This window comes from Acanthochromis polyacanthus, chromosome 18 (genome assembly GCF_021347895.1).
Source record: "Acanthochromis polyacanthus isolate Apoly-LR-REF ecotype Palm Island chromosome 18, KAUST_Apoly_ChrSc, whole genome shotgun sequence".
NCBI lineage: Eukaryota > Metazoa > Chordata > Actinopteri > Pomacentridae > Acanthochromis > Acanthochromis polyacanthus.
Window position 1 is genome coordinate 25165830 of NC_067130.1, and position 27930 is coordinate 25193759.

Genomic DNA, 27930 nt, shown 5'->3' on the forward strand with positions numbered 1-27930 from the left:
ATGACACAAGGACCGCCTCATTAGATTTTGGCAGTGACGCAGCTTATAGTCTGTATTCGTGGATTTGTTACGTATCATTGCAAGATAGCAGCATAGCGTCACTGTAACTATGACAACAAGTGAATGCTGCGTCAGCTGCCTGCTGGCGATCACATGATTGTGATCCTACTACCAATGCGCCGCTGCAGACTTATAAGAAATGATACAACAAGCAAATGATTAAGTTGTGGGAGTGTTTTTGAGCCCTATCAATTCCCACTGCTTGCTACATGTTTAGGTCACACAATTCAGTATCCCTACATAATGCACACATGCATAACACATGGGCTCAGTGTAAAGTCATTTTGTTTATTGGAACATCCATATTAAATGAACACATTCTATGTTGCTGTGATTTCTGATCATCAATAGCTAAGAAAAAAAATATGCTGCATTTTACCAAAATATGCTGCATTTCTGACAATGCCATATGAGGGAATGAACAGCCTTGTCAGAGTACTGCGCTCTCTGAGTGGTTTTCTTGTTGAAAACCCAGTTTTATTTTGGATGCTTACATTATTTTACTTTGCACACAGAAACAAAATCATTTAGCAAAAAACAAAAACTACCAGGGCCAAAATTATTAGCCCCCTTGATGCTAATAGTCAATTGTGTATCCTTTTGCTGGATAACAGCTTGCAGTCTTTTGTTGTAGTTTGTAACAACTCTCTGACACATCTCTTGAAGAATCCTAGCCCATTCTTCTTTGGCAGATCTCTCAAGCTCCTCCAGATTTGATGGTCTTCTGGCATGTACATAAAGAATGCTTCAGTCCAAAATAAACAACAACACAGCCTTTGAAAAAAATGACTGTTCCCTTCTATCTACTATCTATTACCTGGATAAAACAATTTCCTAGTGGGCTTATTAATGGCAAATTTCAGGTGAGCTTCAACACAAAATAGTGTATATACTGTAGAGACAGCTGTACAATTTTGGTTCCATTAACAGGAAATCAGATCATATAAACAAGGTCAATTTTACATCAACTTCTGACCCTTCTGGAAGGTTGATAACATCAAAAGAATTTGACTTCATCGACAATGTCACAGGGAACAACAGACTCATTAAGACAAAGAAAGATTTGAAAGATTTCCTTTATTTTGGACTGAAGCATTCTTTATGTACACTCATTTAACAGAGCTACTGAACATTGATTTCAAGAACCTCATCATTAGGATCACCATTACACCATGTCCTGTCTTTAAATATGTTGTTTATGTGTAAATCACGTGACAAACTAGAGGGTTATGTCTCCTGTCATATATGTGTTTAACCTCTATCTACCAAGAGTACACATTTGTGAATGATGCACTACCATTTCAAACTAATTAGAAATTATATAACCCATCAGAAAATATCTTAATATCTTGGTCCCTCTGTGATGGACATCTGGACACCAGCCCTCCCTGACAGAGATCATTCCAGATCCCCTCCTGAGTTAATGACATGCAAAAGTCCCTTTTAAAAAAACACACATGAAAGCACCACTATGAGTTCTCCTTTCTATGAGTCATATTTCCTCAGAGTCCTCCTTCCTCGAGTCCCTTACAAAAGTCCGACCTAAATCTTTTTTAAACTCTTCAAGACCGACTCAGAGGCTCCACTCTGTCCACTGCTGTTCCAGCCCACATCCACAGGCCAACCTGGCCATCCATCAACAGAAGCATCATTACATGCACCCAAATAACCTTCAGTCACTGAAATTCTGAGCAACCTTTACAATTCTCTTTTATTCTCAAATGTAAATTCCTACAAGTTTCCAAATTGTACTACCATGAAGTCAGCTGCTGCTTTCGGGTGTGGTCTATTCATCCCATCCTCTCAGAACACCATATTTCAACATAATCTTGACCCAACATTGTATCATAATATTGTGTTCTCTTCCATTTACTTCACTCACATTCACCACATTGTTTGTTCTGTGTTGTCGTTTGTCTTAATGTGTGATATTGTTGTGTCATAGTTAGTTGTTATTGTGTTGTAGCTTTTATAAATAACCTTCCTTGTAAATAATTCCCCTGGTCATTCCATTCATTCTTGCAGGGCAACAAAAGTGGCTTCATATGCTGCATGGATACAGTAATCTAATGTAAATATTTTGGTGGTTGAATATCAAATAGGTTGTGTAACAATTCTGCTTAAATATTCGAAATCCATTTGAGCAAACATTTACCTGACAAGGTGGTGATATGGGCCTTTGTAAGTGCAAAAGATGTTGGGAAGATGAGATTTATAGATGGCCCTGTGAATGTATGAGGTTGAACCAAAATACTGATAGACAAGATGACATCTGCAGGAGATCCAAAGCACACTCCCAAAAATCATACAAGAGTTTCTAAAAAAAAAGTGAAAACAATGACCTGGTTAAGTGTGCTGCTTGATTTGTATCCAGTAGAACACATTCTGTGTATTTTAAAGAGAATGGTAGAGCAATGCTACCCCTACAAAGAGCAACTGAAAAAAGTCCCTGAATAATGGTAAAACATTTCTCTGGAAATTTGATATCGTTCATGCCAAGGAGGATTGATAGTGTCATCAAAAATAAAGGTGGACATTAGAAGTACTGAAAAAAATGAAAGATTTCCGTTTGAGTATTTCATTGATTTACTACTGTGGGGCTTGTATTTTTAAAATAGAAAATTTAAACTTTTTAAAAATTTTTTTATTTATTTTATCGTGGGAGCAAATACACTACTGTTCAACATACAGGCATTACTGAGAAATTATACACTTTAGAATAATTTGACATTGAAATTATATTTGCTAGGATTGTACTCATTTCTGTTGTACACTGTTAGTCAAAGAATTTCTACAAAAGCTAGGAAAAAAGAATGTATAACGATTCATAGTTACAGTGAATTTTAACAAATTATATTGTCATATTCTTCTCTTGTTGAGGTGTTAATTCTATGAAATTTTTATTAACACTGGTTGAAATTGATAGCTTAAACTAAAAGGTATACCTGTATTTGAGTGTGCGTGCGTGTGCGTGTGCGTGTGCGTGCGTGCGTGGAAAAGGCAACCTTATTATGGTTGATGGCTTAAAATCCCACTTCTCTCCTTGGAAGGTACAACCAAGATCTTTAGAGCAAATAAATTACCCAACAGTAAACATGTAATTTGCCCTGAGACTGCTTTCACACCTGAAAGTCTGTGAAGAAATTTAGCAGCATTTATACAATTTTGTTTTTTTTAAAAAAAGATAAAAGGATAATATAAATGAATGAATCATCATTATGGAATCAGAACTTCACAGCATTAAAATCCATGACTGGAAAAAAAACATTGTTATGGCTAAATTTCAAAATACAAGGCACTTTTAGGTACTCCCTGTGAAAATCTCTCACATATATAATTGTTGATTCATAAATAAAATTAGTTAAACACATATCTAGTGTCTACAGTTATTAATCAGTGTGGTGTTGGAAAATACAATATGACAGAAAATAAATTCTGGGAGAATGGGTGGACTAAAATCTGATTGTCTTGTAGGATAAATATTTTTTAGAAATCACCCATCCATACTAGTGTAATTAAGGCACTTTAATGAGATTTTAATGGAACTATGGATGACCACATCACATGAAAACCCTTTCTTAAATTATACCGTCAAAGGGTCTTAATTTTTTAAGCTAGCAAGGAGTAATGGGATGATATTCATGCGATTTTGTCACTTTCAGGGGTGTTTCACCTGTGAAACAGCTCATCAACCATGGAGATTATCCATTAGCTACTCTTCAAATATTATAATTCAATCATTTCTTCATCAAATGACCCCACATTTTAAGCAAAAGATATGATTTTCATTTTTAGTGAAAAACTGAGGTTTGCTTAAGGTGTAAATTCCAAGAGAACTTTTTGATATCTGGGCAGTTTCAATGTGTTGTGTGATCACTTAAAAACAAACTAAAGGCAACCAATTGTCATCAGTTGTCATCTTCAGTTTTTGTTACCCTATGAAACACTGCAGAAAAGCAATTAAATATTACTTTTTCTATCTGAAATTTCTATTACTTATTCATTATTAATTCTTCCAGTTCTCTAAAGTATTAAGTTGTAGCTGAAAATATTTAAAATGTCAAACTTAAACTAAAATCCCAAACCATGTAACCATTAAATTCTTATGAATTTGTTAACTAAGGGCTTTAAAGAAGTTGTATTATGGTATTGTGTTTCATCTTTGTCAAATAATTGGACAAGTGAAAGAATTGCAGTTATCTAAAAAACAAACAAAAAAACATCTGCTCTCAGATGTTATTTGAGATGTGTGTTAGGGGATAAATTAAGGTTAAATCAGTAGGTAGCTGTTTCATAGTGATACATTCAGATTCATATCATTCACCAGAAGCTTCTTTCTTTCTTTCTTTCTTCATTGACCATAGAAGCTAGCTCAATGGTTTCTGTTAAATGCAAAATACTGAAATAAGCAGAGCTCATTTCTATCCTTCTTGTGTATTCTTTTGAGTCGTGCCACAACACTCATAATTGAGTTCTACAACTTGCGTTCTCCAGTGATGATGCTCTGGTAAATCAGGTCTGTTAGAGGAATGTAGCTCCTCTGCTGGTAGTCCAACACAAAGAGAGGATCAGAGATTTTTGAGGGGTTAAAGCCACTCTGCACCAGCTGGAACTTCTGCTGCTTGAAGGTGCTCGTCATTTCCATGACCTCCTGAGGGGAGAAATAACAGTCTGTGTAATTTCAGTGTATCAGCATGTTTCAGAATTACATTAGTGTAACATTAAATATTACTGTTTAATGTTTTGAACTATAGACTTGGATATTTAGTTGGGAACAGAAGTGATAGAATATGCCGTAGATGATTTAGGTCATTTATCATTGCTGGCTTGTTCACAACTGTGAATGCCAACAGGCTCTACTTATATGTACATGTTGACTGTAATAACGATATTTGGTCAGCAAAATATTTATCACCAACAATTCAGATTGAACTCAATAAGAAAAGAGACTGAAAACAATGGCAGCAAGAATTCAAGCTATATCAGGGCCAAAGGAGGTCATACAAAATATTAAGATTTTTGGTTAATATATGTTAATAAGGACTATTTAGTTGTTCCCGTTTGTTATTTTACTAATAAATAACAATACAATTTTATTTTGAAACAAGTTTTTGAAAGATTTCTAAAACATTTGTATTTTCTCATTTTATCACAGGCAGTCTAATCGATTTGTTAAGTACTGTATATATATTAATCTCAGCAATGATTTTTCTTGCATTAAATTCCTACTGTGGGGCCTTCATTTTTAAAATAGTAAATCTAAAATTATAGTTTGTTGCTTTACGTAACACACAACAAATACCCAACTGCCCAACTTGGAAATAACGCAGTTAATGTCAGGTGATACCATTTTGAACCATTTGATATTTAAGTAATATGGCACATGGCTGAACTCACTTCTGTACAGCATACAGTCACAACAGTCTCGTTCCACCTTGGAATCATTCAGTTCCATTCATGATAGTTTTCAGAGCACTATGGTGCACTGGCATCGAATGGACACTAGATGGCGGAGTACATATATTGACCAAGCATAGAATGGTCTGTCTTCCTTAGAATGTGCCTTTATGCAATATCCTGCTCTCTGTTCTGCTCAGACTAGTAGGAACAGTAGCTGAAATGATCAGTGCACCGTAGAATCATATAAACACATGAAGAATATCCTCTTCAAAACCTCTCCTCCTGGTTGTTGTTCCTTCTTTTATTGGTTACAGTGATCAGTGCCAAATGCATGTGCTAAAAATGAAAGCTTCTCCTAATGATTTTAGGCATTTTAAAATAGGGTAGTATTATTAATCCTCTGACTTTAAATTCTGTCAAATGTAGAGACCTGCTTTTAGTTCTAAAATACTTTGTGATTTTACTCTCAGACCATAATCGTATGAATGTTAAAGTTAACACCTACACAGTTCTTATTTTCTGGAGTTTTAGCTAATACAGGAGTTAATTTTAGCCTTCAGATATTTTCTGAATACTGCTGCTGATCCACAGTCAACACACATTTTGGAAGTAATTTGCTTTTGATAAAAAGTTGCCTAAATGTAATTTCACCATTTCAATTAGCTACAGTTGTCTGCCAATTGAAATACAGACAGTCTTTGATTATCAAGTAAATTTTAAACTGTGAAGAACAAAATATTTCCAAAAATCTCTGAGCTACACTCCCAAATAATCACTGTCTTGGTGTGGACACTGACATTTGGCTAGAGAGGGCATCATCTTTCAGATTACAAGGAGACCCCTCTTATCCAACTCTAATTGGATTTCATTACTTAAGACATGGGCTAAATAAAGCAACAGAAATGTTTTACATGTCAACTTCCTTCCCTGCAGTTTTCGTGAAGACTAAAACAGTGCTCTGCCTGTTACCTCATTCTTCAATTCCTTCATTTATTTTTTTCATCTGTATTAATAAATTGGGGTTCTAATTTTGTTTTCTGAATCAATCTGATTCTGCAATTTCAACAAGTTAAATGTAGGTCTTTTAAAGACCTATCCCCTTTAAAGGTCATCCTAGACGAACAATTAAAGTTTGATGGTAAAACAGCTGGGTTGATAAGGCCCAGAATTATTCATTTTATTAATATCACCTTTTACAATACTGCCCAACAATGTACAGTGGGTACGGAAAGTATTCAGACCCCTTGAAATTTTTCACTCTCTGTGTCATTGCAGCCATTTGCCAAAATCAAAAAAGTTCATTTTATTTCTCATTAATGTACACTCTGCACCCCATCTCGACAGAAAAAAACAGAAATGTAGAAATTTTTGCAAATTTATTAAAAAAGAAAAACTGAAATATCACATGGTCATAAGTATTCAGACCCTGTGCTCAGTATTGAGTAGAAGCACCCTTTTCAGCTAGTACAGCCATGAGTCTTCTTGGGAATGACGCAACTGTCAGGATTCAGCCCTCTTGCGGCCTGTTGGTTCCTTCTGTGTTTGTTGCTTGTCTGTGTGGTTTGGTTTGTGTGTCTCTGTCTCCCTCTGTCTGTTGTCTTCCTCTTCTGTCTCTCTCCCTGTCGCTCGTCCCTTGGCTTCATCACTTGATTAGTGCATTACTCTCACCTGTTGTAATCAGCTCCACTCTATTCACCTGGTCCCCTTCCCCGTTATTTAAGCTTTGCCATTTCCCCTCAGCCTTCGCTGGCACATAGTTGGACAATAATACAGTTTCTCTCCACTCTCCCACTACCCTCCTCCGCTGGATTTTTCACCTGTTGGACTTTGCCTTTTTCTTCCCCTCACTGGATTACCCCCACTAGATTCATGTTAGTAAGACTTTAGTTTTATTCTTGAGTTTACTGTTTGTCCCCTGCTGTAGTCTTTTAGTGTCCCTGTAGCCTTTGTCTTGTTTAGTTTTGTTTCCCTTTTAGCCTAGCCGTTGTCTGTATCTAGTTTAGTTTTTGTCTCTTCTTTTAGTCTCCCTCCTGAGTTCCCTCCTGAGTTCCTTCCTGAGTTCCCTCCTGAGTCAGCTGTTCTGTTAGTTTTAGTCCACCAAGTCTCATTTTTAGTTGATTTCTGATTTTGTTAATAAATCCTTTAAATATGCCTTCCGCGTTGTCAGTGATGTCTGCGCCTGGGTTCTCCACCACCACCAATCCTAACAGCAACAAGTTTTTCAGGCCTGGATTTGGGGATCCTCTCCAGTTCTGTCAGGTTGAATGGTGAACATTGGTGGACAGCCATTTTGAGGTCTCTCCAGAGATGCTCAATTGGGTTTAGCTCAGGGCTCTGGCTGGGCCAGTCAAGAACGGTCACAGAGTTGTTCTGAAGCCACTCCTTTGTTATTTTAGCTGTGTGCTTAGGGTCATTGTCCTGTTGAAAGGTGAACCTTTGGCCCAGTCTGAGATCCTGAGCACTCTGGAAGAGGTTTTCTTCCAGGATATCTCTGTACTTGGCCGCATTCATCCTTCCTTCAATTGCAACCAGTCGTCCTGTCCCTGTAGCTGAAAAACACCCCCACAACATGATGCTCCCACCTCCATGTTTCACTGTAGGGATTGTATTGGACAGGTGATGAGCAGAGCCTGGTTTTCTCCACACATACCGCTTAGAATTAACACCAAAAAGTTCAATCTTGGTCTCATCAGACCAGAGAATCTTATTTCTCATAGTCTGGGAGTCCTTCATGTGTTTTTTGGCAAACTCTATGTGGGCTTTCATGTGTCTTGCACTGAGGAGAGGCTTTCGTCGGGCCACTCTGCCATAAAGCCCCGACTGGCGGAGGGCTGCAGTGACAGATGACTTTGTGGAACTTTCTGCTATCTCCCGACTGCATCTCTGGAGCTCAGCCACAGTGATCTTTGGGTTCTTCTTTACCTCTCTCACCAAGGCTCTTCTCCCACCATTGCTCAGTTTGGCTGGACGGCCAGGTCTAGGAAGAGTTGTGGTTGTCCCAAACTTCTTCCATTTGAGGATTATGGAGGCCACTGTGCTCTTAGGAACCTTGAGTGCTGCAGAAATTCTTTTGTAACCTTGGCTAGATCTGTGCCTTGCCACACTTCTGTCTCTGAGCTCCCTGGGCAGTTGCTTCGACCTCATGATTCTCATTTGCTCTGACATGCACTGTGAGCTGTAAGGTCTTATATAGACAGGTGTGTGCCTTTCCTAATCAAGTCCAATCAGTTTAATTAAACACAGCTGGACTCCAATAAAGAAGCAGAACCATCTCGAGGAGGATCAGAAGAAATGGACAGCATGTGAGTTAAATATGAATGTTGCTGCAAAGGGTCTGAATACTTCTGACCATGTGATATTTCAGTTATTCTTTTTTAATAAATTTGCAAAAATTTCTACATTTCTTTTTTTTCTGTCAAGATGGGGTGCTGAGTGTACATTAATGAGAAATAAAATGAACTTTTTTGATTTTGGCAAATGGCTGGAATGACAGAGAGTGAAAAATTTCAAGGGGTCTGAATACTTTCCGTACCCACTGTATAACAATACAGTTCCATTTATAGTGTGTAGGTGCTTAGGAGACAGACAGCCTGCAGACAGATACAAAAACTAGACAAAAGACAGTACTTAGGACTGCCATAAACTAAATTCAAGACTTGTAAATACCTTGAAAACCCTTTTCAAAGAAACATGATTCTTTTTTATACCTTTTTCAAGAGCTGCTTACTCTGAGTCTGAATTAATGTAATATAGAACAGTCAACAGATACACTCAGTATGTCAGCATGTCTCTGCTTGTTACCTGAAGCCTAATGAAGAGTGGACGAGCATACGCTGGTAGATCCTTCATTGCATGCTCAAATAGCTTCTTCCCATCGAACATGAGGCCTGGTCTTATAATCACAGCCGCCATTCCTGCTCTGCCCTCATGTCCTGTGAACAGCATTATTCACTGTAACCTCTGTTAGCTCTCTTCAGCACAGTATTATTATTTGATCACAAATGGTAGTAAAGAAACACAGTAAGCTCATAGTATATGCTTAAATAACTGCAAATGATTGCATTAATAAGGTTGATATGTGGCAGTCAGGAAGTGCTGAATAATAAGCAGTATGTGGATAGTGGAGACAGATGGAATACCTGGTATTTCCACTCCATACACATTGACTTCTTGAATAAAATCCACTAATCCAAGAATCTCCGTTACCTCTGTCGTTGCTACATTTTCCCCCTTCCACCTAAAATTGGGAAAAATCAGACTTTAGTCAAGAGTGCAAGTATAGTAAGGTCTGCGGAACATTCAGTACATGGCAAACCGTCAGTTATGGTAATACAGAGCCTGTGTTAAAACAAGTATACCTGCTTTTATCCTTTTATCACCAAGTGTCTAATCGTTACTCCATTTTCTTTGAACAATAACAATGGCAACATTCACAAAACATCCTGAGAGTAAAAGTATCTTATGCTGTTTTTTTTTTAACATTCCCTTTGTTATTCTCTTTACAACCCTCTGAGGGGAAAGTTAAAGTACATATATATTAGAAATATATAAATAAACTATGGAGATTTCAAGGTAGTAAGATAAGAATGGCTCCAGGTCTGTGTATTTTTCTTTGCTTTGTTCTCAGTTATAATCCTTAAAAATCTTTGTGAGCAGGAACAGAATCTGAACTGACTGAAAATCAAGGTTTTTTTTTTACCTTGTTAACATGTCCATATGACAATTTTTTTCTAAAACTAGAAGACACATCATGAATGAAATAAGCAGTCAACACCATAGCTGAGCATTTTCACTTTGAAACTGTAGTGCACCAATTACTTGTCTTGCAAGCACTGATTCAGATTTTTGGAATTTCACACAAAACAAACCTAAGGAACCAGTCTTGTCAACTTGCAGGGTGAGGGTTTCTGTGTCATTCTTTTTCAAAACTGGCTCCTTCATCAAACATGTAGTTTTTGGCTGTACTATTCCATTAAATAACTTGCTTTTGTGTATTGTATTGTTGAGTAGTTTGACAGTGTTTGAACAGAGTTAAAGGTGAGCCGTTGTGATAGGGTTGCCGTAAATGGTAGTTATGACACTGAATGGATTAGTTCCTTTCAAACGTGTCTGCCTTAAAGGAACAGTTTGTAGGATTTAAGCCAGCCAGCCCTGAGGTTACACATTGCAATCAACTAAAAAAGTCTGCCTCACCCTCCTCTTCAAAGCATGTAGACTGAGCTGCAGTGGCCACTAAAAATGTGAAGGCAGATTTGTTGTTTTCCAGCCCAATTGAGAGAAAAATCATCACTAGAATAGATGCTTTAAGGTTCTGGTGGACAGTATAGTTCAGAACTGCACTGATAAAGTTATCCAACTATACCTGAAAGTGTCTCCCACTCTGTCTCTGAAGCAGATGAAGCCTCCCTGGTCTTCAGCCATGAGGTCACCTGTGTTAAAGTAGGTGTCTCCCTTCACAAACACATTTCTCATCAACTTCTTCTCTGTCAGTTGCTTGCTTCCAGCATAGCCAAAGAATGGGCTAAGGACGCTCACCCGAGACAATAAAAGCCCTGTTTCACCTGAAAAAACCATGTGACAAAGTCAAATTTGAAGAAAAAAAAGGTGAATCTAAAGAAATGTACTTGAGTTTCATTCTTACCTTTTTGCACTGGTTGACAGAAACCATACTGATTTCTCACTGGTTCATCTTTCACCATGTCATACTTCACCAGATCATACTTGAACAGGAGCTACACAAACAAAATATCAAAAGAAAATACTGCTACAATAACACAGAAAAGTAACATACTGAACAAACAACTTCAGGTGTCAACTTTAGGGCTGCTGTGATTAGTATCACTCGACCGAAAATTGGGTTTGAAACTTTCATCATAGATATTTTTATAGTAGTTTAAATTTGAATTCTTCATGCATGAATTTTAAACAAACAGCGACAAAAAGAGGCTCTATATTTAGCATTCTAAGTTTTTCATTTCTGTCTTTCACGCTTGTGGTAGGACTGTCCCATTAGTAAACATGAAGCTGCAGCCAGCTACAGACTCATTTGCACAACCACAGAAGTAAGCCAATGTATAAGGCAGCAGAGCATGCAATAATTTATCTGTTCCAGCAAATGTTGGCAGCAGTAACAACACTATAATAACTTAACATTTATTCAGAACTATTTATCAACTATTTTTTTATTCATTCATGCATTTATGGCCTATAGGCTTTATTTGTTTGTATGAAGAAATATCATAAATCATAAATATGCTGGGTTAGTTGGAGGAGGAACAAATCTGTAGGATGTTACTCTATTTATTCTGAACAACAACAGTAACAACAATGCATTGGTCTATGGTTCCAATCTATGAATAATGTTCATATTTGTCACAGACTACATGACAGTGTAGATGACAAATTAGTTCAACATGTGCTACACTCATACTCTAACTGTCTGTGGCTGGTTGGAGATTCCTCATCTAAAAATAACTTTGACTACTTGTTACAGAACTGACAATCCTGTTAATTAAAATTGGATATGTGTCCTGAAATTATTTTGTTTTATAACATCACTTTTATAACTATCTTTTATAACAGTTTGTGGGACAGATCTAAGAATAGCAGAGGAAAGAGATTAGGCCTAAACACGTGTTGTCACTCATTTGTAACTCCCCTGACTGACAGCAGCTCCACAGACAAGCATTAGTGTGGCTAATACCTACAACAGCCACAGGAAAGCCAATTCACTGGTCATCCTTCCTAACGGCCTTCACAGACTTTTAGCCGCATAACAGTATTGATGTAACTTTTTCAACTCAGCAGGTGATGCTCTTAATATGTCAAGTTATCACAAACACCGTACAATTTATTTAGTGCCTGTCACCACTGAAGGATAAGTGTTGAAAAGGTCTCCTTTAATCAACATATGTTAAAAAAAACTAATAAAACACATTCATACTAAGTTTGTGGTGGGTACGTGTTATTCTAAATTTCGACACCAAGATTTCAGTTCTTACTGAAAATGTATATTCATTCTAAATATCAGTTATCTATCTGCTTGATTACAAATAGCATCAGTCACTTTGTTTATTTTTCCCATTTAAAGAACAAGGACTGCATTTATTTTAAATGCTCACACACATTGGACAGCTAGCAGAGTGTGGGGAAATATTCATTGAAGTCACAAGCACATACTAAAAATGTATTGGATTACAATTCCAGATTCCACCTTTAAAATGATCAAGTACTCACCCTGTAGAAGAAGTTGGAGCGACCCACAGTTCCAATCTTGCCAATGTGGTTCATGAAACATAGGTTTCCCTCAGTGGATCCATACACCTCACACATTTTAATGTTCCCAAAGCGACTTTGGAACTCCCGCCAGACATCTTGCCGCAGCCCATTGCCGACTCCCATCCGCACTTTATGGACTTTATCCACCTCTGTCTGACAGAAGGAAATGGATGTGATTATATCATCAGAACAGATCTAACAGGATAACTGTTAATTTCTCAGTGTATAAATGCTTCCTATTCCCATCCAACTTCTTCTACATACTCAGTGCCAATGAAGATGTAACAATCAAACTTCACTTCATTTTCTTGTACAGGAAATACAGTTTTGTTCCATTTATGTACATTAACTTTCTTGACTACAAATGACAGATATTAACAAAAAATAGGGCTGTGCTTTATAGGGCAAGGTACCCTGGGTCAGTACCTTATCTTATGTTAAGAAAACTGAGAACTTCAACAAGTTCAGTAGGATAGAAGTCCTCCATTAGAGTTGAGGCAAGCAGCGATCCCTTTATGCATGGATGGGCTCCTTGGCACAGTATGCCAAACCTATTGTGAGTAATCTAGGGGTAAAAGTCTGACCTGCAGTCGCTGGCCTCACCATCCTCTAAAATATTCATTGTTCTGTTTATATTGTCTGTTCTCCATCTGCTATCCTGCCATCCTCACCCCAACACCTCGTGCTATCCCCCACCCTCCTCATCCCTACTCTCACCCAACCAGTTGTTTGAAGGCTTTTTCCGCGGCCCGTTGAAGGTTTTTTTTTTTCTGGGTTTCTTTCTATCATCACTCATAGGTAATCCAAAAGCAACCTTGGATTGTTGGGTTCTCTGTTATTTGTTGAAAATGAGTGATGTCTTTACTATGTGAAGTGCTGTGAGATGACATGTTGTGAATTTGCACTATCGAAATAAAACTGAAATGAATTTTATTAGAAAGTGGCAATGTCATGATCCCTGCCCCTGTCTTCCTCCCTCTTTTCAGTGACTTATATCTGTGCTTTGCTCCCACTGCCTCTGTCTGTGATCTGCGTCTCCCTCTTGTCTCTCCCTCTCCTGTCTCTCTCTCCTGTCTCTCTGCTCCTCAGCATCCTTGTGGTCTGATGATTGCGGTGATGAGAGACGGCTGCAGTGATCGGTGCACCTGCTCACAATCTCACCTCCTGCTATATTAGCTCGGTTCATTCATTCACTCCCTGCCAGATCGCCACAGCTCCACATGGACTCCCTGTATTCCTGCTGGTCCCTACGCTGTCTCCAGCCTGCTGTTTCCTGAGCCACGGTTTCTTGGTTGCTGGTTTCGGCAACACACACGTTAGCCCAAAATCACCCAGACCCAGGATTTACCAAGCCCCCCCCCCCCCCCCCCCCCCCCCCCCCGGCCCCCGTTCAGATGACTGGTAATCCAAATATGGTAATCAGAAAAAGTTTGTTCATAGTGAATTAATTTTGCTGTAAAAACAAAACAGCACAGAAGTAAGCTGGAATTTCCTGATCTTGGACAACAAAACTTTGGATTTCTAAATCCAGATCATTTTGATCCAAATGAAACTTTTTGAGCAATTAGTGTGTTTTGTGTCCTCTATGATATCTTCTCTGTTTTCGCAATGATCATATTGCACGACAGCATCCATGCAGTAATTATTGCTCACACTCCTGTGCGCACAATGACCTAGTGAAAAGATGCTAATGTGATGTACGTGCTTACATATTTAATTCGCCAATGAGTGATGAGGACAGTCCGCCCACACAGTCAAATAACAGAGAGAGTAAGGACAAAGAGGACTTTGAGTCCAGACTCAAGAAGCGACAAGCTCAGACCTCACACTCTGAGTGCGTGCATACTTATGTGTCCACCATGGGAAGACACAACCACTAAAACAAAGCCACTGTTTGTTTTTCTGCCATAGTTATGGACAATGTTACTTGAATGATTCATAAGCAGCAGTGACTATGAAGTGCCCTCCACAAAAGAAAAAGGCTGCCTACTGCTCTAACTCCAGCTCACTTGCTGTGTCATTCATTAAGTTGCGATGCATGTTGATTATCTGGACTCTATTGAGTTACATCTGAGTAACTAGACATCAGGTCATGCTGAGTTATTACTAGTAAGCAAATGAATAGAATAGAATACAAAGTAAAGGGCAGAACAAAAATATTAACATGCTTTAACAACTGCACAGAAAGAAAAAAATTACTAACAATATATGCAAGATACTAATGTTTCAAATTTGCTTCATAGTAAAATAGAAAGTACTTTAAAGGGTATATTTTTCTTTTGGGGTGCAGTACAAGATTAGAATTTCCAATTTCTGATCATTTTATAACACACTGTGTGAGAGATAAACAGTTTTTATGCTGCCAACAATCTATTCAGAGATAGGTATGATGATATAGTCATTACTACACACATATATGATTACCTTAGGCTGGTTGCAGAGGTATCTGCAGAGTTCACCAATGTACTGGAAAATAGTCACATTATGCGTTCTGCAATCATTCCAGAACTGGGAAGCTGAGAATTTCTTCTTTAAGATGCAGGTTGCTCCTACAAACAGAAAAAAAAATCATTAAACTCACAGTTAAAGGACAAAAATCTCGCTAGGTATATTTACTCTGTACATTTATGAATATTAATAAATCATATCTGGTGACTGACATTTATTTCCATATACAAAGTATTGTATATTTTTGAAATTTGTGATAACAGAGGCAACCAGTGTACTTTAACAAGTAGTACCGTGGAGTATTATGTTAGTACACTAGTACATACAGTAAACCCCACAATTATTTATAGCCATGTCAAATTTTGGATTTACAGTAATATCTGTTTGACAAACAGGTGCCCTCTGAATGGAAATTATATAAGCAAGTGACAAAAGACAGTGAGACATTGGCTTGGTGATTTAAATGGAAAAAAAATGTAATCATTTCTGTTTTTTGATATAAATTTTCATGGAAAATGTTACATCCAAATAATTCTAAAATGTTGCACATCTCTTACAAAGTGCAGCTTCCATAGCATTCCAAATACTCCTGGTAATTTCTACTGTATAACAAAAGCCTTCCAATACATTATACATCGAGAATAGTTGATGCAGTAGTTCTCTACTCAGTTACTAGTCAAATGCAAGTCATGGCTAAAGCCAAAAAGCATAGTCAATACCTCCTGTTGTGCACTGCCTTTGGTCAGAAGACAAGGAAAAGCTATATCCAAATGTTTTCACATGCCAGTGGCCACAGTGAAAAGAATAATAAAATATATATATATAACATAGTGAGATTAGTCCAAGGGCACAGTAGGAAACCAAATGTGATCTCTGCAGTGGCAAAAATGGTAGTGCAGGAGGCCAACAAAAGTCCAAGGATCAAAACCAAGACCATTCTGATAAGTCTGAGCAGTTCTGGTACCAAAATCACAAGGCAGACACTCCAGCAGACATCACATAAGGGTGTTGTCCATTGAAACAGACCATGGAGGACTGATGAGCCCCAGTGTAAGTTGTTTTTACAAATTTTTTTGTGTGCAAGATCCATACAAAATCACAATCACACACACATTTGTAAATGTAACCATGTGAGACCGGAGTTCCCTTATTCAGAGGGGGAGTAAAAGTTACAGTTATTCCATTGGCCTCTTCAGGTCATGGGCCACAGTGCACCTGCCTTTTCTACAGCTGGTTATATCAACTATGTGACGTGCATCTTGCCAAAAAAGAAACACAACAATTTTTTCAAGAGAACACTTCAAGCCAAATACATGTTTTCAGCCCTAGGGACTTGTGCCCAACAAAATGGCAGCAGCTAAGATGGAACAAATGTACTGACCTCTCTGAAAGGGTGCACTCACCCCGCAAACAAAAAAGGTGGAAATGTGAGTTTACTCATGTACTTTAAACAGAACAGACTGTGCCTTACAAAAACTTCGGGACAAATTGTCAAGTGTGGTATCCTCTTTGGCCTACACAACTAATCTACTGTAAGTAGCAAGAACACAGCAAATAACAGTGTTATCTTATGGTAAAAGTTCAGGGACAGTTCAATAGACTTTGTTTACCTTCAATCTAAAGTTGGGGCGATGGGTCAAAAGTGGTCTCAAAGTATGTTTTTTTTTTAATACTGATTCATTTCATAAACCTTCACAATAGACATTTGATATGACTACAGAGGAACAAAACACATTTAGTATGTCTGATACAGCTCAATGATACAGACTATGTGCTTTGATGAGTTTAAATATAAACATAAGTCTATGAGAAGTTTCTTCTGTGGTGTCCTGCCATGGACGTCATGCACATTCCATGATTTGTATATGACAGACTTGTTAACAGCTCACTGATTAACCAGCTCCAATGATTCCTTTGAGCATCTAACTGTTACACTAAATGACCTTAGAAGGGGGCCCACTTCGATGTAGAAAAGGAGCAGAGCTAAATAATATCCATTTATAGATTTTTTTTTTGTTGAACTGCCCAATGCTCAATATTTAAACTTTTTGAAACACATTTGTAATCCTTTTTAGTTTAAGGCACATCAACAACTCTAATTTTGTGATAGCCCTTTTCTGTCCCTACAGATGGTTAAGGTTGGGAGGTGTGAACTTCGCTAAATAAATACAGGACCACTAGCCATGTGTGTTGAGTCTAAAGGTTAGATATAAAAAAAAATGTGTACAAGGTTCAACATATTTCAACATCTACAACTATAAGGACATCCACCTTACCAAGGCTGATTTGCACAACTTCTCTACATGCTGATCTCTACCAGTGAAGGACATTTAACTGTCAGCTTTGGAAAAAGTTGGACCAGATGCACAAACCAATGAGTCTTTAATAGGATCACAGATTAAAATTTGTTGCTTTTCTGAAATCCTTTTTCACATTTGCATCATTATTGTTATACTTATGCTAATTAGGCTGTCAAAACACTCCACCATACTCATATGCTATCTAAACATAAATGTGAAGGCTCTGATGGGATTTTTCTATGAAGGGAGAGCACAGTAACAATGATGTGAAAACAATATTAATATTCTTCATAGTCTTCAGTTTCAACTTCCTGCTGTGAGGCCTCTAATTAAGCTGCTTGTTGAAGTGAAACAGCAGGTCCTCAAATGGGTCACATAGTTTGGCAGTTACACTGTGTGTAGTCCTGAGTACAATTTTGCTAATAGAATTGCTTCTCTGTATCTAACACAGAACTGTAATCATATAATGAGTAAAAGTATGTTGATGGGTTACATCCATGCAATGAAGAAACTTTTTTTTTACAAGATTATAATAGATCATTTGAAAATTCAATCAGTATCTAATGAGATTGATTATATATATATATATATATATATATATATATATACACACGTGGACAAAATTGTTGGTACCCCTCAGTTAAAGAAGGAAAAACCCACAATTCTCACTGAAATCACTTGAAACTCACAAAAGTAACAATAAATAAAAATTTATTGAAAATTAAATAATCAAAAACAGCCATTACTTTTGAATTGTTGATTAACATAATTATTTAAAAAAACAAACTAATGAAACAGGCCTGGACAAAAATGATGGTACCTCTATAAAAGATTGAAAACTATTTGACCAGAGTGACATGATTAACTCAGGTGTGTCATTTAATTGACATCACAGGTGTTTCCAAACTCATAATCAGTCAGTCTGCCTATTTAAAGGGAGACAAGTAGTCACCCTGCTGTTTGGTGAAAAGGTGTGTACCACACTGAACATGGACAACAGAAAGCGAAGGAGAGAATTGTCCCAGGACATCCGAAAAAAAAATTATAGACAAACATCTTAAAGGTAAAGGCTATAAGACCATCTCTAAACAGCTTGAAGTTCCTGTGACAACAGTGGCTCATATTATTCAGAAGTTCAAGACCCACGGGACAGTAGCCAACCTCCCTGGACGTGGCCGCAAGAGGAAAATTGATGACAAATTGAAGAGACGGATCGTTGGAATTGTATCCAGAGAGCCCAGAGCAACCTCCAAAGAAATTAAAGGTGAACTCCAAGGCCAAGGTACATCAGTGTCAGATCGCACCATTCGTCGTTGTTTGAGCCAAAGTGGACTTCATGGGAGACGACCAAGGAGGACACCACTGCTGAAAAAAACTCATAAAAAGCGAGACTGGAATTTGCAAAAATGCATGTTGACAAGCCACAAAGCTTCTGGGAGAATGTCCTTTGGACAGATGAGACCAAACTGGAGCTTTTTGGTAAGGCACATCAACTCTATGTTCATAGACTCAAAAACCAAGCATACGAAGAAAAGAACACTGTCCCTACGGTGAAACATGGAGGAGGCTCAGTAATGTTTTGGGGCTGCTTTGCTGCATCTGGCACAGGGTGTCTTGAAAGTGTGCAAGGTACGATGAAATCTGAAGACTATCAAGGCATTCTGGAGAGAAATGTGCTGCCTAGTGTCAGAAAGCTTGGTCTCAGTCGCAGGTCATGGGTCTTCCAACAGGACAACCATCCAAAACACACAGCCAAAAACACCCAAGAATGGCTGAGAGAAAAGCGTTGGACTATTCTAAAGTGGCCTTCTATGAGCCCAGATCTGAATCCCATTGAACATATGTGGAAGGAGCTGAAACATGCCATTTGGAGAAGACACCCATCAAACCTGAGACAACTGGAGCTGTTTGCTCATGAGGAGTGGGCCAAAATACCTGTTGACAGCTGCAGAATGCTCATTGACAAATACAGAAATCGTTTAATTGCAGTGATTGCCTCAAAAGGTTGTGCAACAAAATATTAAGTTGTGGGTACCATCATTTTTGTCCAGCCCTATTTCATTAGTTTGTTTTTTTAAATAATTATGTTAATCAACAATTCAAAAGTGATGGCTGATTTTGATCATTTAATTTTCAATAAATTTTTATTTATTGTTACTTTTGTGAGTTTCAAGTGATTTCAGTGAGAATTGTGGGTTTTTCCTTCTTTAACTGAGGGGTACCAACAATTTTGTCCACGTGTGTGTATATATATATATATATATATATATATATATATATATACACTGCTCAAAAAAATTAAAGGAACACTTTTAAAATACATCATATTTTAATGCAGGGAAAAAACCAACTGGATATTAGCATTGATATGGACTGGATAATGTGTTAGGAATGAAAAGTGCCACATTGTTTGATGGGAATGAAAATTATCAACCCCCCAGGAGGGCTAAATTCAAGACACCCCAAAATCAAAGTGAAATACTGATGTGGCAGGCTAGTCCATCTTGCTGAAATTCCTTGGCAGCAACTCAAAATGGTATTCAGTAGTTTGTATGGCCTCCATGTGCTTGTATGCATGACTGACGATGCCGAGACAAGCTCTGAATGAGACGACAGATGGTGTCCTGGGGTATCTCCTCCCAGAACTGGACCAGGGCATCACTGAGCTCCTGGACAGTCTGAGGAGCAACCTGATGGTGTCAGATGGAACAAAGCATAATGTTCCAAAGGTGTTCTATTGGATTCAGGTCAGGTGAGCATGGGGGCCAGCTAATGGTATCAGTTCCTTCATCCTCCAGGAACTGCATGAGTTCTCTTACCACATAAGACTGGGCATTGTCGTGCACCACAAGGAATCCAGGACCACTGCACCAATGTAGGGTCTGACAATGGGTCAAAGGATTTCATCCTGATACCTAATGGCAGTCAGAATGCCATTGTCCAGCCTGTAGAGGTCTGTGCGTCGCTCCATGGATATGCCTCCCCACACCATCACTGACCCACCACCAAACCGGTCATGCTGAACAATGTTACATTCAGCATATCGTTCTCCACGGCTTCTCCAGACCCTTTCATGCCTGTCACATGCGCTCAGGATGAACCTGCTCTCATCTGTGAAAAGCACAGGGCACCAGTGGTGGACTTGCAAATTCCTGTGTTCTATGGCAAATTCCAGCCGAGCTCCACGGTGCCAGTCAGCGAGCACAGCGGGCACTAGAGGACGCTGGGCTCTCAGACCACTCTCATTACATTTCTTTCTGACTGTTTGACCAGAGACATTCACACCAGTGGTCTGCTGGAGGTCATTTTGTAGAGCTATTGCAGTGCTCATCCTGTTCCTCCATGAACAAAGGAGCAGATACCTGTCCTGCTGATCGGTTGAGGACCAGGTATCGCCTCATGCTACCAGAAGTGACACTTACCCTAGCCAAATGCAAAACTAGTGAAAAACAGTCTGAAAACATTAGGAAAGAAAAAAATGTCAGTGGCCTTCACCTGTAAACTCATTCCTGTTTTGGGGGTTGTCTCATTGTTACCCCTCCAGTGCATCTGTTGTTAATTTTATGAACACCAAATCAGCTGAAACTGACTAAAAAGCCCCTCAGTTACTTACTTGACCAGATCAGTATCCCACGTTTCACTAATTTGATGGAATACTTAGATTAAAAAGTGTTCCTTTAATTTTTTTTAGCAGTATATAATGACTATATTTGTTATATTAACCTCCTTTTGCTTTCTCCCTCTGTGCTCTATATCCAGTTTGAGTGATTTTTCTACTTAGGGATAATAATTTTCTGTGAGTATGCCAGCTAGGACAACAAGGGCCTTCTGGAAAAATTTGAATATATATTTCAAGTTTTAATTTTACATTTTTTAAACTACAAATATGACAAAAAAAATTGTGAGAGAACTTATCTACAATCTTCTTAGATGTACTCTATTATTACATTGCATTATAATTACCGAGTACCCATGCAAAAGACTGTGTCTCTGCTATCACCAGACCACCATATATGAATAAAGGTACAAAGACTGAATTACATGAAGCCTACACTAATGTTTCACCAGTCTGTTTCTTGCTGCTCTACATGCATGTCCAAAGACATGCTATGGTTAACTGAAGATTCTCAATTGTCTGTAGGTGTAAATGTGAGTGTGCTTAGTTGTTTATCTTTCTCTGTGAAGCCCTGTGATAGACTGATGAATGATCTGTCCAGGGTGAACCTTGTCTTCACATTTTCACACCATTTGCATGCAGAGAGTCAAGCATTTATATTAAAATGACTAACTCACAAAAAGAGCCAAGTAGACCTCCCTTTGGCATGATTTGCAGTTCTTTCCTATAGTGAAGGGGATTTTGAAAATGGCCATGTGCAAATAGTGGTAATGAAAGACAAAACTATGTGAAAGGCATGCTGAAGTCCACAAATGGTGAGTAAGGTTATTTAAAATGCAAATGAGCTGCTGCTGCTGCTGCTGCTGAAAGAAGACTTAATATTGGGGTATGTATGTATGAGTTGTGTGTAAAAGCCTGTAGTGACAAGAATTTCATGCTCTGTATTGAAATTATATTAAACTTAGTCACTGTTAATAAAAAAAAATACATTGTAGTTCAAATACCTAAGTGTATGGTTCCTCCTATACCAATCAGGGATGCTGCACTGTGGTACAGAGGCAGCGGTATGTAAACGACATCATCTTCAGTTGCCCCAAACGCCCAAAGACCTGCTGCTGCTTTTAAGCTCTGAAGGTGAGTGATGACTGCAGCCTTTGGAAGCCCTGTGGATTAAAAAATAAATAAATAAATAAAATATCACATAACATTAAGTTGCAATATGAAAATTTCATACTCTCTTTCCATTCAAGTGAAGTGTTACACTAGCCATGCACTACCTCTACAACAATGCAACACAATAACAAGCAACACTGCATTTCATTTGTAGTCATATATTAATATTATGATAGTGATGTGGTTGTTCTTGAGGACAGTCTTGAGACCTGACCATTTTGATGAAAGTTATGACGTCTTAAGTTTTTATGAATAATAATTAGACCGCACATTTATAAAATGGCAAAATATGTCATTTTTTAGTTGCTATATTTTAGTTCTTGTTCAGCATTTGAATTCAAAAAGATGCTTTCTGTTGTGCAAAAAATTAACAGAAACACACAAGAAGTTATATATTATAATGAAATATCCCAATCATTAAAAATATTGTCATATAATATTCTGAATGTAAAATAGATTTTTTTTTAAAATTAACAAAGTGGGGGGCAGCATGGCTCAGTGGGTAGAGTGGCCGTCTCGTAACTAGAAGGTTGCTGGTTCAATCCTCGGCCTGTCGTGCTCATGTCGAGGTGTCCCTGAGCAAGATACCTAACCCCTAATTGCTCCTGATGGGTTGTGGTTAGCGCCTTACATGGCAGCTTCCACCATCAGTGTGTGTGTGAATGGGTAAATGTGATATATCATGTAAAGCGCTTTGGATAAAAGCGCTATATAAATACAACCATTTAACAAAGTGAATTTCTTCCACAATGATCCCAACGGAGATATTCCTTATGAATTTCTTAAAAATGAAGCCTGTCACAATTGTGATAGTTACGATTAAGTGGCTTCTTAGTCAAGAGAACAGAGCTCCCTGCCAAATGAATGAATTTTAACAGACAAACATTTTCGAACAAAAACTGAGCTCACTGGATTTAAGTGGGCTTGGCGAGGTCAGAAAAAAAAGTGTATTTGTTGAGCTCAGGCTACAAGTTGCTGAGTAAACATGTTCTAGAGTAGAACATTGATTCTCAAACTTTTTAAGCTATCTTGTGTACCAACACAACCTGTGTGCACAGGTCTCTTTTTCCGTTCCAAATCACAGTTTATATAACATTTTTATTCATGACATTACCATTAAAGCAATTGCTGTCCAAATGCACTAGCAGACATATATTTACACATTTAGCATACATAGAGCAATATTATCCCACCATTAGAGTGTTTCTGTGAACAGAAAGAGGATGAACAGAACAATACTCTGGTATAGTCTCAGCTTAGTATCAGTGCTGTCCTGTGGTGTCCTCAAGACATTGTTCATGCTGCACTGAATGTAGCTGTATCTTAATTAATGGCAAAAGTCAAACACCAAAGCCCAAACACATGGCTGTCTATCTCCGGCAAGTTCTCTTCCTTCACTGTGATTGGTGCTGGATTCTTGGCATTGAGGGTCATGACCTCGGCCTTCACCCAGTTGATTTTACATATTTTTTTTGGAGCAAAATTGTAAAGTCATTATGTTTTCTCCTGCATGCGTCAATGTTTGTGTGACAACAAAGCAAAATCATAAGCAAAATCAGGGTCTTCTTGTGTCCTGAACACAGAATGCATCACTCACTCGATGACAAGGAGTAAGTATGGTGTACACAAGGAATTGCTGCATTTTCTTGCAAACTAATGTGGGCACAGATGTCTGGATTTGGTGCACGTATGAGACACTGGTGAATTATATGTTTGTGTTCTATAACCAATCACATATTACTACACTGAATAAAATGTTGTGTTCACACTTTATAGACCCTTTATTTGTTTACAAACATTGTGACTTTTTTTGTGGGCGGGGCTTATGCTGGAGGCAAAAGCGGAGCGAGAAGTCAAGCGGGACTGGGAGTATATAGTTTGTGCTGGGAGTTTGCGCTGCAAACTCGAGCATTTTTAACCCGTTAAACTTCAGTGTACCATCGGCGGTACACTTACTAATTTGCATAGAAATTTAAAGAATGTCCGAAGGCTGCAAACGCGATTATATAAACACTATACGTCGATGGAAAGCTTAGATTCTCATGAATCCGCCGGTATAAACCACTTTCAGATGTGATTACCACAGCGGGTAATATAAACACATTTGTCCGACAAACAACGAATATCCATCCATTCTTTCTCTGTACACGGCTTTAACGTACACAGCGCGACTCACATTTCCGGGTTCATTATTACACACAGATGAAAATATTCCACAAAAAAACGGCCATAATCCAACCTTGGACATCCAGATGAAACAAGCCAGTAAGCTATTTTGTCCAAAACATGTCTTGAAGTCTGTATGGGAGATGCCAGCGTGTCGTCATTTGCTATGGTCCAACACGGTCTCACGGGGATTCGTGAAACTGTTACGTAAATTTTTTGTTTCTTTTTCGTGCGCACCAACACGATTTCGTCATGTTTTTCGTGCCGCTCACCACGAAATGTTTTTCGTGTTGCTCACAACGAAACCCGCTGTGGTAATCACAGCTGAAAGTGGTTTATACCAGCGGATTCATGACGATCTAAGCTGTCCATCGGCGTATACTGCTTGTGTGATCGCGTTTGCGGCCGCCGGCCGCCGGACATTCTTTAAATTCCTATGCAAATTGGTAAGTGTACCACCGGGTTATGGTTAGGTTATGGTTAGGTTATGGTTAGGGTTATGGTTAGGGACGATGTCATGCAAAATATAGCGTTGGATTCGCCATGGTTTTACATTAAAAATATAATACACACATTCGTTTGAAATACGTTCTGGGTGGCACGAAAAGTCCGCCGTTTAAAATACATTGGTGCGCATTTCGTGGTGAGCGGCACGAAAAACATGACGAAATCGTGTTGGTGCGCACGAAACCGAAACAAAAATTTACGTAACAGTTTCACGAATCCTCGTGAGATCGGGCTGTATGGTCACGTGGTACAAGACTGCTACTGGTTGGCAAGAACCAGCAGTAACATAATGGCTTGCTACGAGAACAGTATCGGGTTTGAAACAAATACGTGAAGTTATCGCTTTTCATGAATGAAATTGCACATGTATTTACCACAATGGTAATAGCGTGTGTAGTTGTTGGTTGTACGAAGCATTTTGAGAAGGGATCAGGCTTGAAATTTCACCGAATACCGATGTCAGGAGAGAGAAGATGGCGGTGGCTTCAGCCATCAACAGGAAAAATTGTACCCCAGTAAGCAGCAGAGATCGTGTTTGTGGCTCCCACTTTTCTTCAGGTAAACTATTCAACAGTTTACCATGTTTAGTATGTCCAACTTTGAGCTTATTTACCAAAAGATATTGATTTAGTGTTGCATCCTTCGCGTGAAGCGATCTCTACACTTTCAGTTTGGTTCAGTGTTGTCATGTGTTACCGATTGCTTTTTAGGCGATGAAAGTGTACTAAAGACAAATGAAGCATATTCAATAACATCTCCTTAAGCCAGCAGCCTCCTATTTGTAACCATATTTGTTTCTGTATGCGTCTCGCGATCGTTTTTTAGAATTGTCCTATTTTCGATCACCAATGCTGTGGGTCTGTTACTGTTACATAGAAGCCATACTACAGACAAAAAATACAGCAACTTCTTGACGTTTCTTTGACATCTTGTTGAAGATTAACAGAAGATATATTATTTTTAATTCATAATTATATATTTTTGGGTGGGTGAACAGCGGTGTCAATCAATTAAAAATAAATGTCGGTGAAGGAAATGTCCGGCCACAATGAAGGATCGTCAACCCGCCCAGTCTTCAAATTGTAGGGATCTGGCAAGGTTTTACCGTTTCCCTCATATCTCAGCTTACTCACGTATATTTGTCGGGCCTCAGGTGATAAGGATTGAGCATAATCGGACAATTTCACGGAAGGATAGTTCGCATTGTTATCATCAGCCATTGTTCCTCTGGTTCCTCTTGCCAACCAGCATGGTAATCACGTGACTTCGTGACGTCACTGTTTGTAAACACTGGCGTCTCCCATATAATCCACGAATCGGTCGTTTTCAAGGAAATGCACCTCGTGATGCGCGTCCCTGTATTTCTCGTCATATTTAACGGGTTATTGTTTTTGATTGTATTTTTTTCTGTGTCTTGTTGTGTCCTTGTTCTTATGGTGTGTGTATTTGGACCCAGTGTCTGGAATAAAGCTGAACTGAATTGAATTCAATTCAATATTTTTTATTTAAAAATAGAATATCAGCGATTTTTTGTACTGAAAATGGCTGGAATTGACTGCAGCTCATCGTCTCTGTCCAGTCTTTTCGCCTCAGTGCATTTAACCACAACTTCGTTCCCTCTGAGCACGAGTGTTCGGTGGAATCCTATAAAACTTTAATTTGCGTTCGCCAATGTCATTCCTCCTATTCTGGCATCCAAAAACACAGCAGGACGACATTTTAGAAAAGTTGATAGAGCCTAGTCCCTCAGTCTTTCGCCTTTCGGTCACGGCCGCGGGCTCCTCTTTTGCCTCCAGCTAAAGCTGTGACGTCATTCGTGACGCTGGTCATTAAAGGGTCTATTTTATCCTTTTCTGGGAGGCTGTTCCAAACAGAAAAGGTCCTTGTACAAGATTCTTTTGAGACACTGATATTAGAAAATAAACAGCTTGGAAAGAAGTAGTTTGTCTTCTATCTCAAAAACGAACACGCTCAACATTCTTACTTACCTCTTGTCTGACTTGCAACAACATCTGGCTCACTCTGGCACATGCTTTCACACACAGTGGTAAAAATTTTGCCTGCACTGCCTGCTTCTTCCTAAAGCCATGAAAAACCCTTGGCCTACATGACTGGTTTATTTTTAGACATTTTGAGTTTAATATTTTAAAAAGCAAAAGAGGGGCAAATCTTTTCATGACTTATAACATTCTCTATTCATTTTTCCTCAAAACACTCGGGACAGTTTCTATGACTAAAGAAAAACACAGACTCACCAGTTGTTCCAGAGGTGAAGATGTAGAGGGTGGGAGATTTCAGGGAGGTGGTGACATGCAATGCTGCTGGTACAAGCTGGTCAGATGCAGCATCAAGCTTATCCAACAAGGTGTGCATGTGTGTGTGCTCACTCTGGCTCTTCATGGTCCACACCTGAATGTTGTCCTCCAACAGGCTGGTTAGGGTGCCATCAAGACATTCCGCTAAATCTGGGAGACAGAGTAGATAAAGAGTAATAGTTTGTAATTTAACTTCCCGTTCTAAGCCATCTGCTTTTCTCTGATTATCATATCTATCATAGACACTAAGGGGAAAAAATCATCTAAGTCACCACAAGTAATTGATTTTTTTTCTTTAGGAATTTACAAAAAAATAGTAAGGCAATATTTTACAGTTTGGCTTTGGTTGTATGCTTCGGATGATTGTCTTGCTGGAAGACAAATATTCTCCCAAAATGCAGTCCAAAGAGGTGTCAGTACATGTGCAAAAACAAAACAGACATATTAGTGAGATAAGAAAAATTTTCAGATGCCATGTCAATAATATGGTACACTCCTGAAAAGAAGGAATGCAATGGTGAGCTCAGCAGCAATAAAGGGCCTGGTGAAAAAGGAAGAGAGCTAAAGTGGAGGACTGCAGAATTCTGTCCTAGATGAAGAAAAATCTTTCACAGCATCTAGCAAAGTCGAGAGCACTCCTAATGAAAAAGGAGCATCATTGTCAAAG

At 38.5% G+C, this 27930-nt stretch overlaps 1 protein-coding gene across 1 annotated transcript in view; it reads right to left on the reverse strand.

Moving 5' to 3' along the window:
- Window positions 1–328: 328 nt before the first annotated feature.
- Window positions 329–27930, reverse strand: part of slc27a6 (solute carrier family 27 member 6) — a 32379-nt gene continuing 4777 nt past the window's right edge. The window contains exons 2-10 of the mRNA XM_022213417.2: window positions 27204–27413; window positions 22107–22265; window positions 15163–15287; window positions 12697–12891; window positions 11102–11192; window positions 10823–11021; window positions 9600–9697; window positions 9262–9392; window positions 329–4711 (exon numbers count right to left, since the gene is read on the reverse strand). Coding sequence (XP_022069109.2) covers window positions 4535–4711; window positions 9262–9392; window positions 9600–9697; window positions 10823–11021; window positions 11102–11192; window positions 12697–12891; window positions 15163–15287; window positions 22107–22265; window positions 27204–27413 — 1385 coding nt within the window. The 3' untranslated portion in view covers window positions 329–4534. The remainder of the gene's footprint in view (window positions 4712–9261; window positions 9393–9599; window positions 9698–10822; window positions 11022–11101; window positions 11193–12696; window positions 12892–15162; window positions 15288–22106; window positions 22266–27203; window positions 27414–27930) is intronic.